The sequence below is a fragment of the Mycetomoellerius zeteki genome, unplaced genomic scaffold (genome assembly GCF_001594055.1).
Source record: "Mycetomoellerius zeteki isolate Tzet28-1 unplaced genomic scaffold, Tzet1.0 scaffold182, whole genome shotgun sequence".
NCBI lineage: Eukaryota > Metazoa > Arthropoda > Insecta > Hymenoptera > Formicidae > Mycetomoellerius > Mycetomoellerius zeteki.
In genome coordinates, this window is record NW_017256778.1 from 272,064 (window position 1) to 290,052 (window position 17,989).

At 34.0% G+C, this 17,989-nt stretch overlaps 3 protein-coding genes across 6 annotated transcripts in view; 1 reads left to right on the forward strand and 2 right to left on the reverse strand.

Annotated features, from left to right (window-relative positions):
- Positions 1-572: 572 nt before the first annotated feature.
- On the reverse strand, positions 573-2,269 carry RpII18 (RNA polymerase II subunit RpII18). The gene is made up of 3 exons (XM_018446428.1): positions 2,087-2,269; positions 985-1,137; positions 573-854 (listed from the first exon to the last, which is right to left on the reverse strand). Exons 1-3 carry the CDS (start codon positions 2,113-2,115, stop codon positions 644-646), a joined length of 393 nt encoding a protein of 130 aa, XP_018301930.1. The 5' UTR covers positions 2,116-2,269; the 3' UTR covers positions 573-643.
- A 1,191-nt stretch (positions 2,270-3,460) lies between these two features.
- On the forward strand, positions 3,461-4,774 carry LOC108721740 (lisH domain-containing protein FOPNL). Its single transcript, XM_018446436.1, has 3 exons — positions 3,461-3,602; positions 3,924-4,133; positions 4,299-4,774. Exons 1-3 carry the CDS (start codon positions 3,575-3,577, stop codon positions 4,439-4,441), a joined length of 381 nt encoding a protein of 126 aa, XP_018301938.1. The 5' UTR covers positions 3,461-3,574; the 3' UTR covers positions 4,442-4,774.
- Positions 4,775-5,141: 367 nt separating this feature from the next.
- The window catches only part of LOC108721763 (something that sticks like glue), a 29,886-nt gene continuing 17,038 nt past the window's right edge, over positions 5,142-17,989 (reverse strand). For 3 of the 4 annotated variants that reach the window (XM_018446503.1, XM_018446501.1, XM_018446502.1), the window contains 3 exons: positions 10,907-11,158; positions 8,239-8,472; positions 5,497-8,017 (listed from right to left, as the gene is read on the reverse strand). In XM_018446503.1, coding sequence (XP_018302005.1) covers positions 5,497-8,017; positions 8,239-8,472; positions 10,907-11,158 — 3,007 coding nt within the window. Of the gene's footprint in view, positions 8,018-8,238; positions 8,473-10,906; positions 11,159-17,989 lie in introns of all 4 variants that reach the window. The other variant, XM_018446504.1, reaches the window with a different exon arrangement.

Consider the following 17,989-nt stretch of genomic DNA (forward strand, 5'->3'; position numbering starts at 1 on the left):
AAATATAATTCACTATTTGAAGGTTAATTGAACAATTGAAGGTAAGTTGACAAAAGAAGGACCTTAAGGCTCTGTTCCTCAACTTCAGTAAGGTCAGCCGTTTTTAATAGTATCTCATCAGTGATTTAAATGATTAAGGCCTAATTGTACCAATGTTATTTTAATTTTAAGCAAGATTTAAAATTTTCTTCCAAACTGTCATAGGGAAGTACCCTGAAATTAATTATTCCCCTAACATTCGGCTGTGAATGGTCAATTTTTTATAGCTTACGGCATAAGTTAACAGTTTATGGCATATATAAGTGATCCTTTAATTCTTGCGAGCCTTGTGAAGTACCCTTGGTAACACTTGTCACTTGATAGTTGAAAATTTATCCAGGGCCATAAATCTGAGCGAATATATTGAGAAAACTGAACATGTTTCATTAATTGTAATACAATTATAGAACAGAAACAATTGTAAGATATCAAGTATAAAACGCTAAAGTAGCCTAGAAATAGAAAGGGAAGAATCTAGTCGCCTATGATACAGTTTAGAAAATAGTGACTTAAAATAAAATTTTTTTTCACATAAAATGCCATTTACTATACCAATAATAAATATAGTTATCAAGAAACAATACAATTTGCTTTGAGGTCGAGATTAATGATCTATTATAATTAGTTCATCGATACCCCAATCTTCATAACTATTATCAGGCAGGTAGCGGCGTATAATTATAGGAATTTTTCGTTGCTTTAATTCCTTCATAGCAATTTGCAACGGATCTGTCTCGCCTTCTAATTCTACCATCACAGGAGCACACATTGCTATCTGTAATGCTCTTGTGCCAAGAACTCTTGCCCTTTCGTATCTAAAATATCAATTATATAATATTTGAGAAGTTACTTGTGTGTGTGTGTGTGTGTGTGTGTGTGTGTGTGTGTACACATCTGTACGTTTACACACACACGCACACACATTATATATTATAAACTATATACTTAGTCATATATCTCGTCGTTATTCTCTTTGATCTTTGGACACCACCAGTAGCTTCATTAGCATTCAACAATTCAATGTTTTCACCATCATCTTCCTGAGGCTCTAACTCAATGTTGTCCTCGTCATCTACATCATCAAAATCATCTGCAACTCTACAAGATACAATTAAATTAGCTTACATTAATCACAAACAAGTAATTTGCCTATATAAATTGTATTTAGTCATCAAATTTTGGTAATTATTTATAATAGCCTCCCCCCCCTCCCACCTAAAATCTTAATAAAAATATACTCATTCGACAGATTTTCACTAAAAACGAAAGAATCTGGCAAAAAAAGCGACGGTTGGCCTCGTGAATCGAGTTATTAAGCGTTAAAATTGAAGACTTTAGAAGTTACGATATCTGTCATCCCGACTCAATGCAACGCTATGTATACGTTCTGCTTGAATTACACAAATTCACTGCTTCAAAAACCAATTTCTCTGGTTTACAAACACAAATTCACTGCTTTAAAAACACAAATTCACTTACAGATATCTTAACCTCTAATATCTCCAACTTTAAAGCTGATTCTACAATGAATCCGTAGTCGAAAATCTTAGTCTTACCAATTTTAACCTAAATAAGTGACTACGATTTTTCGCATCTACTAGTTGTTAGTTGTACAGCGAGTCGTTTAATTCGACTAATGGGAAGGAATAAAGTCGAATTTGGTAAATCTTAAGAAAATCGGTAGTCTTACAAAATCGGTAATCGTACAAGGTGGCTGTTGGCCAACTTCACCGATTCACCGATAAAATTCAGAACTATCGACTCATTGTAAAATCAGCTTAACACATAATAACTCGATTCACGAGGCCGACCGCCGCGTTTTTCTGCCAGATTCTTTCGTTTTGAGTGAAAACGCGTCGAATGAGTATATTTTTATTAAGATTTTCGTAGGGGAGTGTATTCTCAATGATTATCCAAATATTTTCTAGTATTCTAATTTACGATAAATAGTAACTGTAATAAAAAAAAGAAACAAGTTTGACTATTTGATTAAAGAATGTGATGCAAGTAACTTATATTACACCTCAAACAATTCTTGATAACTTACTCGTCTCCGTCGAAATCTTCATCAGCCATTACTTATTAATTTATTTTTATTATAGGAATGCGTATATATTTTGTTTTTGGTATTTATATGACTCGGTCCCAATAAAAATAATTTCAATTTCGAACAGCGTTTTTATATTCTGTACACAGACGTATAAAATAGACGGAGCGTTCATCGAATCATACGAGAGAAGCTGAAGCACTACATTACATGTTAGTGGTGCATGGTGTAATAAAGAAGAGGTGTGCTGTTGCGCAAGAAGATGATTAACCAATAAGGATGGTGGAACAAGTGACCGGCCATATTAATATATCAGCCAATCAGCGTTTTTTCTGAGATACTCAAAATGTGGTATAGTTTAAATAAGGAAATGACAATTAATGACTTTATTTTGTTGAGCACTACTATTGTGACTTTTTATTATCAATTATTATTAATAATAATTTAATAATAATTATTATAAATCCCTCCTAGTTAATAATAATATTATTAAATTATTTATATATATATGAAAAGGGTAAAGATATATAAATAAAGTGCTTTATCAGAATTTATTGGAAAAAAACAAATAAATTTGTAAATAATAACATTTAATTTATATATCTACTACTTTTGAGGTTAATCTCCTTGCCACAAGCTTTCATCCACTTTGCCGCAATGTCACTATCTTTTGGAAACGAAAAAAACTTTATTTTTTTACTTTCGCATTTTCACTGCAATTTTTACACCTCTTAACGCTGCATGCCACCATTTTTTTACAAAAACATAATGGGTGCGTTCAGCAGAACGTTTGTTTTGCAACTGTTGTAAGTTTCCTTCGCGCTAATTGGATCATACTTTTAGATCTAGAAGAATGGTCCTATCTCAGCAGACAATCATAAAACGGTTGCAAAACTGTTGAGTCTGCTGAACGCAGCCATTACAAGTGATGCGTCAGTCTCTTTGTTTTCTTTGTTATAATTTTCCAATATGGAGGGCAACTTGTTCCAATACATGCGCCATATATGCGCAGAAATAACGCGTCAAAATTTGGTGTATCTCACGAGCACACCTTTTCTTTATTAGGCCCTGCGCACAATGGAGGAAATATTAGGAACAGGAAAAGATGTTAAGATTTCAACCTATCAGAAACCGTGTATTCCGGTGTAACTGGTACCTGATAGGTTAAAATCTTAATATCTATTCCTGTTCCTAATATTTCCTCTATTGTGCGCAGGGCCTTACACCAATGGGACGTCTTTTGGGCATCCCCGATAAAGGGGATACGAAAATTTTCTCCTTCCACTCAAAAAAGGGCCGCCGACCGGTGGCGCTGATCTGCAAGCGGGTAAGCGGGTTGGAAATCGCATCATTAGTTAATGCATGATTCGGCAAGAATTGTCAAAAGCTGTCAAAAGCAGTCAAAAGTTTTAAACCGTGAATGTGTCGTTGTATGTAACTTGTTTAGATTTTGGATTTCCGAAAAATATTAATTGAGACAAACGTGAAATGGCAACAGAAAAAGATTTGATAAATGGTATTTAATCATGTAAATATTGTATGTTTATAAATATTTTACAGTCTAGAAAATTGTGGAATTATTTGACATGTATAAATCCATCATCTCTATATTTCGTATCACGACAGTAAACAATATAATTCGAGCAACAATACTTTGTATTATTTTGTATAGAAAATATTTTTATATTTTTGTTCTTTTATCGCTTACACACTTTCTATCCATTTATTGTATCATAATATGCTATTTGATATCTGATTAAAGATTCTCTTATTAGCATTTATTGTCTACCTATGAAATATAAAAGACAATACCTTTTCTTACATTTTGAATTTGTAGCTGTACGAGAATCACTAAAGACCGATGGAAATCTTGATCGAATAAAAGCGGAAATGCGTACAGAAGTAATAAAACTGCTCGATTATTCTAGCAAGGAGAACAAATCGAATACTGTCAAACCTTCACACGATATTGTTTTTCTCAATGAACTTGTCCGAGAATATCTGGATTGGATGGGTTACAAGTATAGCGCCACTGTATTTATCGCAGGTACATTATTTTATGGAATACATATACAATCATTGTATATCATTATACTAATTAGCTTGAATATAACGGACTATATCAAGTGTGAGATAATACAATTTTTTTTCTCGAATGAATCTCTACGTGTATAAATCAAATAATATGATTGAATAAAAGACGTTATTTCAGAATGTGATCTTCCCAAACATTGCTTGGATCGTAAACTTCTGGCACAAGGTTTAGGAGTAAAAGACAGCGGAAAGAGCAAAAATTTACCGCTGTTGTGTGGTCTCATACAAACATTTACCAATTTAAAAAATACCTATTTATAAGATCTACACGAGCATGTATATTCAACTGCGATTTTTAAATACTATTTATTCATTTCCTATATATTTATATATGTTACAAATCTCACACTTATATATACAAACATAAAAGCATGCACAAGCTTAGATATACAGATGCACAAGCTTAGATATACAGATTATATTATTTATTACAATAAATAATAAAAAAACCAAACACAGTACTCAAGTTCCATCTGTAACACATGGCAACTCTTTGTTAGTAATAACAAAGCTGTATCATGTAATGTAACATATAGCACAATGAACGCGAAGTAAACATCTTTTTTTTTATTTCTATGTGTTCATCATGTAAGATACAGGAATATGTTAAAAGAATTTTACTATTTTATTTTTCGTGATTTTTCTTACATATTGACATTAAATTATGAAAGTACAATATAATTGTGAAAGAGGAAGGAAGAGAAAGAAATATATAATATATGTATATATATAGATAGTAGAGATCTTAAATAAAATTGCTTTTTTATATTTATTATATAATATAAGTTTATAATTATAAGTTGCTTAAAAGACTTATCGCTTTTTGACAAAATTGCCACAAAATTATGTCGGCTACAATGTATACATGGCTTATAATAATAATAATAAACTTACATACCAGTACTTTTTAATATTATATCAAGTCGGAACATGACAATTATGCAAAGGCTATATCATGTTATTCTTTTCCTCTTTTTTTTTTATGTTAGAACAATTTAACTATTGTAGGTATTCCCAATTTCTAGTTTTTCTACTCGTTGAATCGCGTTAATTTGTTTTGCCTGCTCAATGTTTACCGCTTGTACAAATAAATCATTCGATAAATACTCTACTACTAAATGACGTGTATTTAAGAAAACGGTCACACATTGAGCTTATAGCAACGAGTACGAAATAATAATTATTACAATTTCCATGATATTTGAAAGTACTATATATGAAAAAAGAAAGTTCTGGCCTTTTTTTCTTTATTGTTTCTTTCTAAGGTAAGATAAGGTGGATTCTTTGATTGAACATCAAAGAGATATCTAGTGATGTCATTTATGCTTGGATTTCTTCTTCTTCTTTGACTGTTTGCTTCTACTCTTTGATTTTTTCGATTTCTTCTTATGTTTCTCTTCGTCGCTGCTACTGTCGGACGAATCAGAGTAAGTGTCCGAGTCCGAACTGCTATCCTTCTTGGCAGATTTCTTCTTTTTATGCTTCTTATGCTTCTTTTTTTTCTTCTTGTGCGACTCGTCGCTGCTATCCGAATCAGAGCTCGTAGTATCGGAACTGCTAGAAGTGTCCTCGCTGCTACTTGATTTGGATCGTTTCTTCAAAGATTTGATCTCGATCTCTTTGTTCACTTCTATTTCGTCAAGCTTCAATTTCTTTGCAGATGACGGTTTTCCTTCCTCGCCATCGGATTCTGAATCCGAAGCTGAGTAGTCAGGTTCGAAGCTCGCCTCGTCGAGTATGCTGCGCTTGCGATCAGACACCAGTCTCGGATTTCTCCTTTGTTTCTTCAACGATTCTAAAGGCGGCTCAATATTCTCGTAACTGATTTTAATCTCGTTACCATCCGATTTATCCTTAGAGATCGCATTCTCCTTGTGCTTTTGCTTCTTCTCCTGATTTTTGTCCTTATCCTTCTTGTGTTTCTTCTCTTTGCGCTTTTTATGCTCCTTGGATTTACTTCTACTGCGATGCTCCTTCTTTCTCTTCTTTTCCTCCCGAGACTTCTTGTCACGTTTTTTCTCTTCTTCATCATCTTTCGACTTCAACAGGCCGATCTTGGATATTTCTGTTCTCTTAAATACGCAAGTCGAGGATGGTGTCCTACCTCTGTGTTCGCGATCTCGTTCCTTATCGTGATCTTTATCCACGCGTTCTCCTTTGATGTCGCTTCTATTGGAACGAAAATCCGTTCTGCAATCAATTCTACTCTCCCTGTCGGATTTCAACTCGCTTCCATGCCTGTCACCTCGGAAATCCGACCTCTCCTTTGGCCGATCACCTCTATCTTTGTTGTCACGTTTTCTCTCTTCTAAGAACACTTTTCGTTCGCCGCTTGTAGTAGTTAAGCCCAACGAAGAAGACTCTATGCGCCGCTCTAAAAGCGGAGGAGAGAGCCTCTTTTCTCTTCTGGGTGATCGACTTCTCGACTGATTCTCGTTCTTGGCGTCACGCCTCTCCAGGAATCCCTTTATAGGACTAACCTTTCTCTCCTTGCCGTCTTCGATCTTCTCGCCGAGTCTCTCCTTCGCGGACAATCTAGTCGGCGAGTAAGCTGTCTCTGGTACGGGTTTAAACTTGGTACGATCGAGCTTGGCTTTCTTCGCTGGCTCAGTAATCTCGACATTCCTCTCGTTTCTACCAACGTTAATCGTCACGTTGACGCTCTTTCGCGGCTCTCGATTAGATGCGGACTCCACTGTCTCCAGCACCTTAGGCTCAGGATTCTGATACAGTATCTTTCTGCTTTCGCTGATCTTTTTGATTTCGATCGGTCGGATCGCATTAATTGCCTTTTGGAATATGGCGTTTTCCGCACGCTTCAGTACCTCTGACGTAACCATCTTGATAGATTTTGGCTCATCCTCTCTCGGTATTTTCTCCGTCGGCGATCCACTCACGTTGTCATCGTCGTCGTCATCATCATCGGGTTTTTCGATCGTATCATCCCTTTCCCACTTGGATAACTCGGGTATCGGTGCCAAAAACTCATCTTTTTTCGGCGATTTCTCCGTTGCCAACATAATGGTAGCTTCCTTTGTCTCGGTCTGCGAATGTTCCGAAAGTAAAGAATACTTCTCCGTGATCACAGTGTTAATTTCTGTGTCATCCAATCCTCCGTAGAGGCTATCGATCGGCTTCATGTCCGATTTGAGTTCCGGAATCGGTTTGAAGTTTGGATTTGGTGGATTCGTGCCAAATTCCGTGCGATCTAACCGACCACTACCAGGACTGGGTTCGTTGAATTCCGGCGGTTCCGGATTCATCGCCAGAGATTTATCCTCGAATTCCTCTTTGATCGGCGCGATAGACACTTGGTTGGAAATACATTCGATCCTGTTCTGTATGTTGTCTTCCTCGTTGCACGCTTTTATAGAGTCGGTTTTGTCGGGCGGTGAAGACGAAGTGTCATTTATTTTACTCTCAACTAGCAAATCGTCCGCCTCTGTCGTTTTAATCGTAAGATCGTCCTTTGCTACTTCTTTCTGATTGGATTTCTTGTCCTTTTTCTTCTTCTTCTTTTTTTCTTTCTCATCACTATCCTTCTTTTTCTTCTTTTCCTTTATCTTCTTCTCTTTCTTCTTCTCTTCTACTTTTTCCTCATGGTCCTTTTCTTTTTTCTTCGCATTTCGTTCTGGAGACAAATCTTTAGGATCGCCCCTAGATTTCTGCGAGTATGGACTTAAGCTTTTCCTACTCTTTTTTCGTTCCATCGAACGTCTCTCGTATCGTTCGTGACGATCTCTGTCTTTCTCGGTTTCGTATTCGCGTTCGCGTCTCTCCTTCTCTCGCAGCCGATTCTTGTCATCTTGCCGATGGCGATCTCGATCGTCTCTATAACTGCAATAATAGATAAAGATATAAATGACATCAGATTTCCAACAAATTAGTAAATTAATTGAAAGCTTTTTTAGTAAATTAACCGAAGTCTTCTTTTAGCATACAATTTTAAATAATAAATATGTGTTAAAATTTCTATTATACATATTGACTCTTGCTAACGTGCTGAATAACTTTAATCTAATTTAATGATTCTTTAACTTAATTGATGCAGAACATACCGATCTTTGTCATAATCTTTTTTCTCGATATGCCTGTCGTCATCTCGACGATCGCGAATGTGTCTATCGTCTCGTTCCTTCTCCTTTTCTCTTCTGTCGCGTTCGTCTTTTTCTCGTATCCTATCCTCGTGTTCTCTAGGCGGGACCTGCCTATCGCGATCTTCGCGATCTCTATTTATGATTCTGCGATCTCTGTCATCCCTCTCGCGTATACGATCCTCACGTTCGCGACCCCTTTGAAACACAAAATACAATACATTACAAATATAGTCCTTTGTAATATGATCACGATAATTTCTTTTATGAAATGTAAAATGATTCAAGAGAGCAGATAACGATGTGTAAATAAATTCATTCGTTAAAACAATGACAATATAATATACGTTTCGACTCTTTGTTCAGATCCTCTTCAGTACGTTAACCCATTAAACGCGCAGGACAAAATTTTTTGCTTGATTTCAAGATAAAAATTTAACACACTAAAACATGAAATATTTTAACGAAATTTGGGGTATCCTAAGGTTTTGAGGGTCGCTCTTCACGATGGCGTCGTCAGAATTTCATTTCGACCATGTGGAAATTAAATATGGCAGTCGGAACAAGAAAAATAACGAAAAAATGGTCGACTTTCTTTCTTTAAAGGTTGTTTTCGAACTGATAATAATTTTTCTAATTTTCGACAAGTACACCATCAGTGGTCAAAATAGTTGTACTTTGAGATCCCATGGTGAAATTTTTTAAATCCATCATGGCGGATCCAAAATGGCGACCGAATTGATAAAATCTTGAAAATTTGGTGTTTTTTCGTATAACCTCATCAAATTTGAGTTATGTCCAACTTGGACTTAAATCTATATCCACAGATCTTTGATTTTGAGGTTTATACCTTTTACATTCACTGCTTTCAAAATGGCGAATCCAATATGGTGCACTATACTCGAAAAATCGCTAATTTTTGTATCCTTTTTTATTTTGTACACCGTTTGAAACCCCAATCTTCAAATTATTAGAGTGTTAGGAGTGCGTGAAAATTTGGGATCATTCCAAAGATCTAACATGGCGGATCCAACATGGAGACCCAACAACTCCCAAAGTATATTGGCATCGACAAGCTAAGTAAGATTATTAAGATTCTGAAGGATAAGCTTCCTATATTGTCGCGTACTAATGTAGTTTATAAAATCGATTACATGGAATGTAATGCGACTTATGTGGGGTAAACTTGCAGAACTTTAAAAACAAGGATTAACGAGCAGAGGCTGTAAGGCTTGTAAAGGCTATTAATTTCATTTGATTTATTTCGAGCCTTGAATTTTTCTTATATTGATTCAAGAGAAAGCTTAAGGTTCCTGAGTAGTCACCACAGCCATATTGAATCGTGACACCAGAAGCAAGAAATGATACGTTATTTTTTATTACGTGCCATTTATAAATAAAAACAATTTGGATAAAACAAAATGATGAGATTGCTTTAAGACATTTGTAAAAATGGACGAAAACTATGCTTATCCCCCTTGACAGTCAGTAAATAATCGTACAGTGATAAAAAGCATGTGTAAGTGAAAATAAGCTACACATATGCACGTTGAATAAAAGTACTTCATGTACCTTTTATCACTTTTTACGATTATCTTATCCCCTTGACATAAATGATTGTCAGAGGGGATAAGCATAGTTTTCGTCCATTTTTACAAATGTCTTAAAGCAATCTCATCATTTTGTTTTATCCAAATTGTCTTTATTTATAAATGGCACGTAATAAAAATTAACGTGTCACTTCTCGCTTCTGACGTCACGATTCAATATGACTGTGATTACTACTCAGGAGCCTTAATGTTCTTTAATTAACCCTCACTTCAATAACCAAAAGTTACACGTAATCTCAATAACCGGGATACCCGGGTATCCATTGTGAAATTTCTTCGTTGTATGTCTTTAGATCCGTTCTCGATCCTTCGATTTAGCTTCCCGCGTCTTTGAATAATGTTTAGGCCTCTTATTGTGCGCAGAAGTAAATTTGAATGTACGCAACTCAGTCTCATAACGTCTGTTGACTTGAGAACGTCCCTGCGTTACGAGAATTGGTGCGCTCGAGCGCAACGAGTGCAACATACTAGCGATATAGCTCATTTCTGTGCTGTGTTCGCATCATATATTTGTGGCAACAAATATAATTGAAATGGTGTTATTAACAAAACAGTTCAAGAGGTAAGAGTACATAATATGTATGAAAAATTGTTAGTTGTATTGAGAATTGTTAGTTGTGTTGCTTCCACTTCTGTAACTGCAGTAAGGAATCCAACAGATAGGAAAAAGTTATTGGTGTTTGCTATATATGTAGTAGCAAAGAAATTCGAAAACGTCGAAAGACTAGGAAAGCTTTGTGCCGACTGCGATAGGCCGGTCTGTGACGAATACTGTCAAACTGTCACAAAATGTTAGGTTTGAGTTCAAAATAATTAAAAACTCAGTTTAAATAAAGTATTTTCATTATTTCAAACATATTTATAATATTTATAATCTATTGTCCTTTTATCTATTCAAATTTACCATAAGACATCTCTCTTTTCCATCTTTCTAAGAAGAAATATGTATGAGTACCCGGGTTATTGAATTGAGGGTTAAAGAGCAATCATCTCAGATTCGATACAATGTCCAACAATATTACCTCTCGTCCCTCAATCTATCACGTTCATCATTATCACGATCCTTGGATGAATGCTCCCGATCTTCTTGATCCCTCAGGGAGCGCTGCCTCTCGCGATCGTCCCTCGATGGTCTCTCGGAATGTTCGACACCCGGTGGCGAAAGCTCGTAGTAGCCCTCGGTACCAGGCGGTGCTACGTCATCGAATCGTTTATGTGATGAAGAATCCCTCAGAGGACTGTTAAAACGCTGCGGCGGCTGAGGTCCGGAATATCTGTTGACAGAAAGTCAGTACAGTACTTGATACATTAGTATCATCCTGCTAAATATTAGATATCCTTAAGCCTTCTCTTTTTTTCCTTTTTTATTTAATATATAATGCCTTTTTATAGAATTGACACAGCGCGCGAAGAACGCTGTTGCGTAGAATAGTTGTTAGTAACGAATTTATTTAATGTCAAAGTATATCGAAAAAATTAATCGTGTTAAGATACTCTTAGAGAAAAAAAGAAACTCAGAGAATAGTTTGTCCCTTAAATTTTCTTCCATTCTTCCGTCAATTCCGAGGTTTATTTGCCACATCTGTGGTGTATGGAAGACACCTATTTAATAAAAATTCAAATAATTAAGACAAAAATATGTTAATTTTTTAATAAAATTGTTGCACCTTTTTGATCTCCATATACAAGCTGAAAGAACGTAATCACAATCACCTCTTGCCGATACGTTGTTAAGATCATTAACTAAAATTATAGAATTATGAAGTACAGAAAGCAACATTTGTAACTTTGAGCTGCTTTAAAATATGGTGAAAAATATGTATTTTTATGCCTACAATTAAGTGAATATTCAAATAATTATATATAAATTAGATATAAAAATTAAGAAATTGTCAGACTGCAGCCTTTTGAAACAGTGATCGAAAAAATCGCCCGTTTTTTGGATTCTCAATTCTGGAACTGAACTGTGTGCCAAATTTTACCTTATATTGAGACATTAATTACAGAGAAGTTTGAGATTGTGGTGACAATTATTATCAAAACTGGGAGGGATGAAATCGAAGTCCATTATCGAATTATCATGTCTACGAGGTTCGGTATTTTAAAAAGGTTGATCCAGCCGGGTGTATATCAATTGCCCACATCGCTAATTGACTAATTTAAAATAATACAAGGTTTGTTCGCGTCGCATGCTCCAACATGTTCCAATATGCTCCTACCATAGCTCCTACTCACTCCAACGCGCTTGGTAGAATGAGAAGGGACTATGGTAGGAGCATGTTGAAGCATGTTGGAGCTTGCGACGTGAACAAACCTACAATCTCATTAGTAAAGCAGTTAAAAATTACTAGAAACCGGTCGATGTGAGTGGTGTGTGCAATTGAGCTGTGTGCAAGTGCGCCATTCCTGATCAAGCCGATGAAGGCAAGATCAATTGAACATCATACTTATTCTGGTGATTTTGTAAATCCATTTGAATGTGAATGTAAAAAAACCGAATTTTCGCATAGACGTGATACGTGATCCCCCCTCCAGCTATGACAACAATTGTCACCTCAACCTGAAACTTCCTCGTAATTGATATGTAATTGTAGGGTATCATTTGGCACATAGTTCAGTCTAAAAATTGAGGGCCAAAAAACGGGCGGAAAAACGATCTTTTTTTGGTCACTTTTTATGTTTGATTTATTTATATTATGACATGATACATTTTTAATAACATGTCCCGAATCTGATATCGAAAATGAATGGAAATAAGCTTTTTTTTTTTCATTACAAATGTTGATTTGGCCCTGAATTCACCTGATTCAGAAACCATGCAGACGTGTCAATCAGCTGGCTTGCTTCTCTCCATGATGGTCCTCGATATTCTTCCTTACTTCTCTCTTCTTGTTCCACTTTTAAATTACATTTCACAATATGCATGTTATATGTATATATATAATACATATATATAAAATATATATACACACATATATATATACACAAAACACTGTAAATTACATACATGCATTTTACATTAATTATATATTTAACAATATTGTAATTTTAGTGAATAAACAAAGAACGCTCTTACTCTACAGTACAATTCTTAAATAAAACATTATATTGCACATACAACGGTATCGAGATTAATTTATATAAAAAGACTTATACATACATACGTACACATATTATACATATGTGTATGTTATATATATACATATATATGCAAACATACATACATACACATATATATAATTTTTTATGTAATAAAGTCATTAAAATAGAAATAAATCTTATGTATATTTGATGTATACTTGATCTGATATAAAATATTAAATATTGTATATAATTAAATGCACACATAATTTAATAAATCGCTGTTAATGAAATAACATAATGTATAAAGAAATTTTATGACAATATTATATTATACTTAAGTATATTCTAAAAGTAATAAAGTATAACATGTACAAATACATACAAACACACATACATATATATGTATAATATATATAAATAGCTATATAAATATATTAAAATTATTATTTTCTCTCATCATTATTACAATATATCTTAATAATTAAATTATGAAATTTTGTGTATATATAGATACTATTCGCAATTAGCATAGATTGATATTGACAGGTACGTGTTCTCTCTCTCTCTCTCTCTCTCTCTCTCTCTCTCTCTCTCCCCCCCCTCTCTCTCTCTGTATGTGCGTGTGCGTGTGTACTGTATGAGAGAAGGATGAGCGTGTGTATCTGTATGATGTAGATATTGGCGCATATTTAAAAAAATCGTCAATCTTAGGCTGCGTTTCATTATTCACTGTCAGTACTGGCAGGATTGCACATGCCATTCCAAAATATATCGCAGTAAACTTCCAATATACTTTTGCGTTTATATGACGTTATAAATTTTTGCGTCACTTCCTATTTCTATTACTGCGACTGGCGAGGTCAGGTAATCGCAGTAAAAAGATGGCGAAATTCAACGAAATGGGAAATCAGGAAAAAATTTGTTTTTTAAATGTCGAAATGAATAATATCAAAAAGTTATGACATATTAATGAATAAAGTAGATGCAGAAAAAGCACGCAAAGATATGAATATAATTAATAATTCCAAATTTTATCAAAATTTAAAAAATTATTTATTTCTACACAGTCCTACCAAGTACTACTAAATCCGTTTCGTTATGCAACGTTGTAACGTCATAAAAGTACTATTAGTAATTTCAAAACGCTTCTGCAGTACTACTTTATGACGTCATATTGTCAGTACTGACAGTGAATAACGAAACGCAGTCTTGGTCTCTTGGTATAAAAAACAAACAAATCTCATTCGATAGCGCAACATTCCAAAGTCGGTACAAAGCCTAAGGTAACTTTCTATTATTGTCTGTCCCTATTAATGTGCTTTTATATTTCAATAAGCCATAAAGAAAACTAGCACGAATAAATAAGAAAAAAATATTTTTTTTTGTTAAGTTAAAAATTATTAATGTATACGTTACCAAAGATAATATTTTATTTTATAACTATTAAAGTATTTTAAACATTTTTCAAAAGATATGAGGAATTTATGTGAATCCAGTAATACGTACTGCAAGATTTTAAGCTTGTCCTTATTAATATGCCCTATATCGGAGCTGAGAACATTGTGTTATGAGTGTACATACATTGAAATAAGGATAATTGAGATGATAATTTATGTAATATTGACTTAAACAATTAGCTTAAGGCTCCTAAGTAGTCGCCGAGGCCATGTTGGAACCGTGACGTCAGAAGTGAAGAATGACACGTTAATTTATGTTGCATGCCATTTGTAAATAAAGACAATTTGGATAAATCTAAATGATGAGATCGCTTTAAAACACTTGTAAAAATGGGCGAAAATTGTCCTGATGTTAGCGCGCTAACATCGTTGTAAGCGCGTTCTGGATATGGGCCGTAGTCTATAATAGCATCTTCCACTGGCAGCTCGTGCACACTCAGTGCACTTCAAAGCCGTTGTACAGAAATCGACATAAAGATGTACGTTTAATAAAAATATAGAAACGAATTAAACCGCGAAAGCCTCAATGCATTTTATTGTGCTATTTGATAAAATATACATTAGGGCTCATATTCAGAATGTGCTTACAACGATGTTGTAAGCACTAACATACTATACTTTACGTCACGCATATTATGGAATTTCAGAGATAAAAGCGCGCTATTATTTGATAAAAGCGTGTTCTGAATACAGGCCAAAGTGTTTCCTAGAGATAGTGAACGTCGTGCTTTGTGGGCAAAAAATGTTGGGACAATAAATTGGACACCAAAAAACAGTTCGTTTCTCTGCGAGATTAAGTAACATTTGTATTTTTCAACATATAATATAAGAAATTTATTCATTAATTCCTTATAAATTCGTTGTATTGTTTAAATTAAAAAGTGACACAAATATAGGTATTTGAATGTAGGTAGGAATTGATAAAAAAATGGCGGACCAATTAAAAGTGGCTGTTTTGATGTCGCGACTCTGATTAGAGGGTTTCTAGACATGAACGATTCGCCTCGGGATTGGTCAACGCCAATGTTTGGAACCGTGCGATGTGTTAGTGAAAACGTGAGTTTGTATAAACATACTCTGTATGTGTAAAGGCCATCACACGTACAAAAATTTTAGTCGTAAGATCGCAAGCAAATCAACCAATCACAATCAAAATTACGATCTCGCGTTTTAAAACGCTCGACTGTGATTGGCCGATTTACTTACGGACTTACAATTACAACTAAATTTTTTTTTACGTATGATGGCCTTAAGGGCCTCTTTCACAAACCCCGATTAGTGTTAGGGTGCTGTCCCATGACGGTCGGATTTCGGAAAACGGAATCTCGGAAAAGTAATAGAGTGGGAATCAACCAATCAGAATTATTGGGATGCATTATTGTTCATCTGCACATATACGTTAAATACAAGATTATCGAAATTGAATTTCTATATGTATAAAAAGAAATTCATTATTAATAAATAATTGTTCGATAAGTATTCATTAATATATAAGTATTCAGTTTTCCAGCATGTAAATATAACTATTTATATTGCTGGAGATAAAATTGCGTGCTTGTCGGTCCGAAATTTTTGTGGTTATTTTGGAGCTATTTTAACATCATAATGATTTTTTGTTCTGTTTAAATATGTCTTTCAATTTATTGTGATAGATTTTAGGAACATTTCTGTTAAAATGTTTCATATGACATCATGCAGAATCCTTTCAGAATGTTGCACATGAGATGTAAAAGGTTGAAACATTTCTGAAAATTTTCCGCAATAATCAGTGGTGTATGGGTGATTGCAAGCAGATAAAATTAAAGCTACAATATTTAATAATTAATGCAGTAATCATCAAATTGGCTAAAAGGGACATTAATAGGGACAGTTACCCTACCTTTCGTACGTATGCCTGTGATGCGCACGCAAGTTGTACACAAACATACGGGACCTACAATTTAACGTCCGTTCCGAACGGCAGTTCAAGAGGTTTTCTTGGCAATAGATACTCTTGATGGTTTGCCAGACCACCGAAGAGGAGCAACGAGCGCATGAAAATTTCTTGATCTATCGGGGATCGAACCCGAGTCCCCCCCCTCTAGCATGGTAGACTTACGCGCTGTCCACCATGCTACACTCGTGCTCAAACAGATCTATAACAAAATTAAATACATAAAAAAATACAAAAAATTTTATATAGAGTAAAAATTTCACTGTGCTTATAAATCACACTTTCATTAACATACTATATTATCTCATTATTGTTCTAAATACAATAATGTCAATACTGTCTTAAAAATAAATTAATCAGGTAACAATTTCTTATACTCTTTACTTCTCAGATATAGAAACGTATTAAGTATCAGAAGCCTAAAAACGCATTTTTTCTTCAGTCTTCTCCTCAGTATTCACAAATACATTACAAATATTGGGTTGGAGAAAAAGTTCTGCGGAATTTTGTTAACTCAAAATTATATACAGAATATATTTGTTGCGAACTGTTTTCGACTATCTGACGTGAGAGCTTAAAGTTTTTCCTAAAATTCATTTTTAAGAAATGTTTCTACGACTTTTTGTTACCAAGTTACACGCGGATTAAATGAAAGAGCATTCTGATTTTGATTGCTCATAACTCCGTTAAAAATCATCGAACCGTAATTAATAAAACAGATTCTTAAAGTTGAAATGTTGCTCTATCATCAGGTGATGTAATTGCCAATTTTTAAAAAAATAAAATATATGTACATTTGAGCTTGTGATATTACTGTCCTTTTTTCCATTGCGCAATGGTCATAAAGATAGTAATATCACATTTTTAACTCAAATTTCTATATATTTTACATTTAAAAAATTAGCATTCGATACTATTCGATAGAACACGTTTCAGCTTTAAGAATCTGTTTTCCTTTTAATTACAGTACAATGATTTTTAATGGAGTAATGAGCAATCAAAGTCAGAATGCTCCTTTTTACTTAACTCGCGAATAACTCAAGAATAAAAAATCGTAGAAACATTTAAAAAAAATGATTTTGTAAGGAAAACTTCAAACTTCCACGATATAGGTAACCGAAAATTTTCGCAAATTTTTTTTGGCACGTGACAGACCCACAAAGTGAAAAAAAATTTTTTCTTTTTTGTCAGCTCGTTATTTTCTATATATAAAAATTATCAAATTCACATAAATTCAAAAAATGTAATAATCATTCGAAAGTAGAGATTTCATGCTTTAAAATCTCTTCTTTAAATTTAAATTTTGATCATTTTTAACGAAGATATTGTATATATAATTTTGAACTAACAAAATACCGCAGAACTTTTCCTCCACCCAGTATATAGAGAAAATATATTAATTTGTACAATCGAATTATGAGATAAGAGTTAATCAAACACAATAATTTCACACACAATATCCAATATATCACTCTTGCAAAAGTTAAAATGTTACTATAGTAAAATATATAAGCTGCATAAATTTGATATAGCAAAAACTCCACATATATCTGTACATACTTTATGCACATATTACATGTATTCACATATTATATATATTTACACGTATATATATAAATATATATATATAT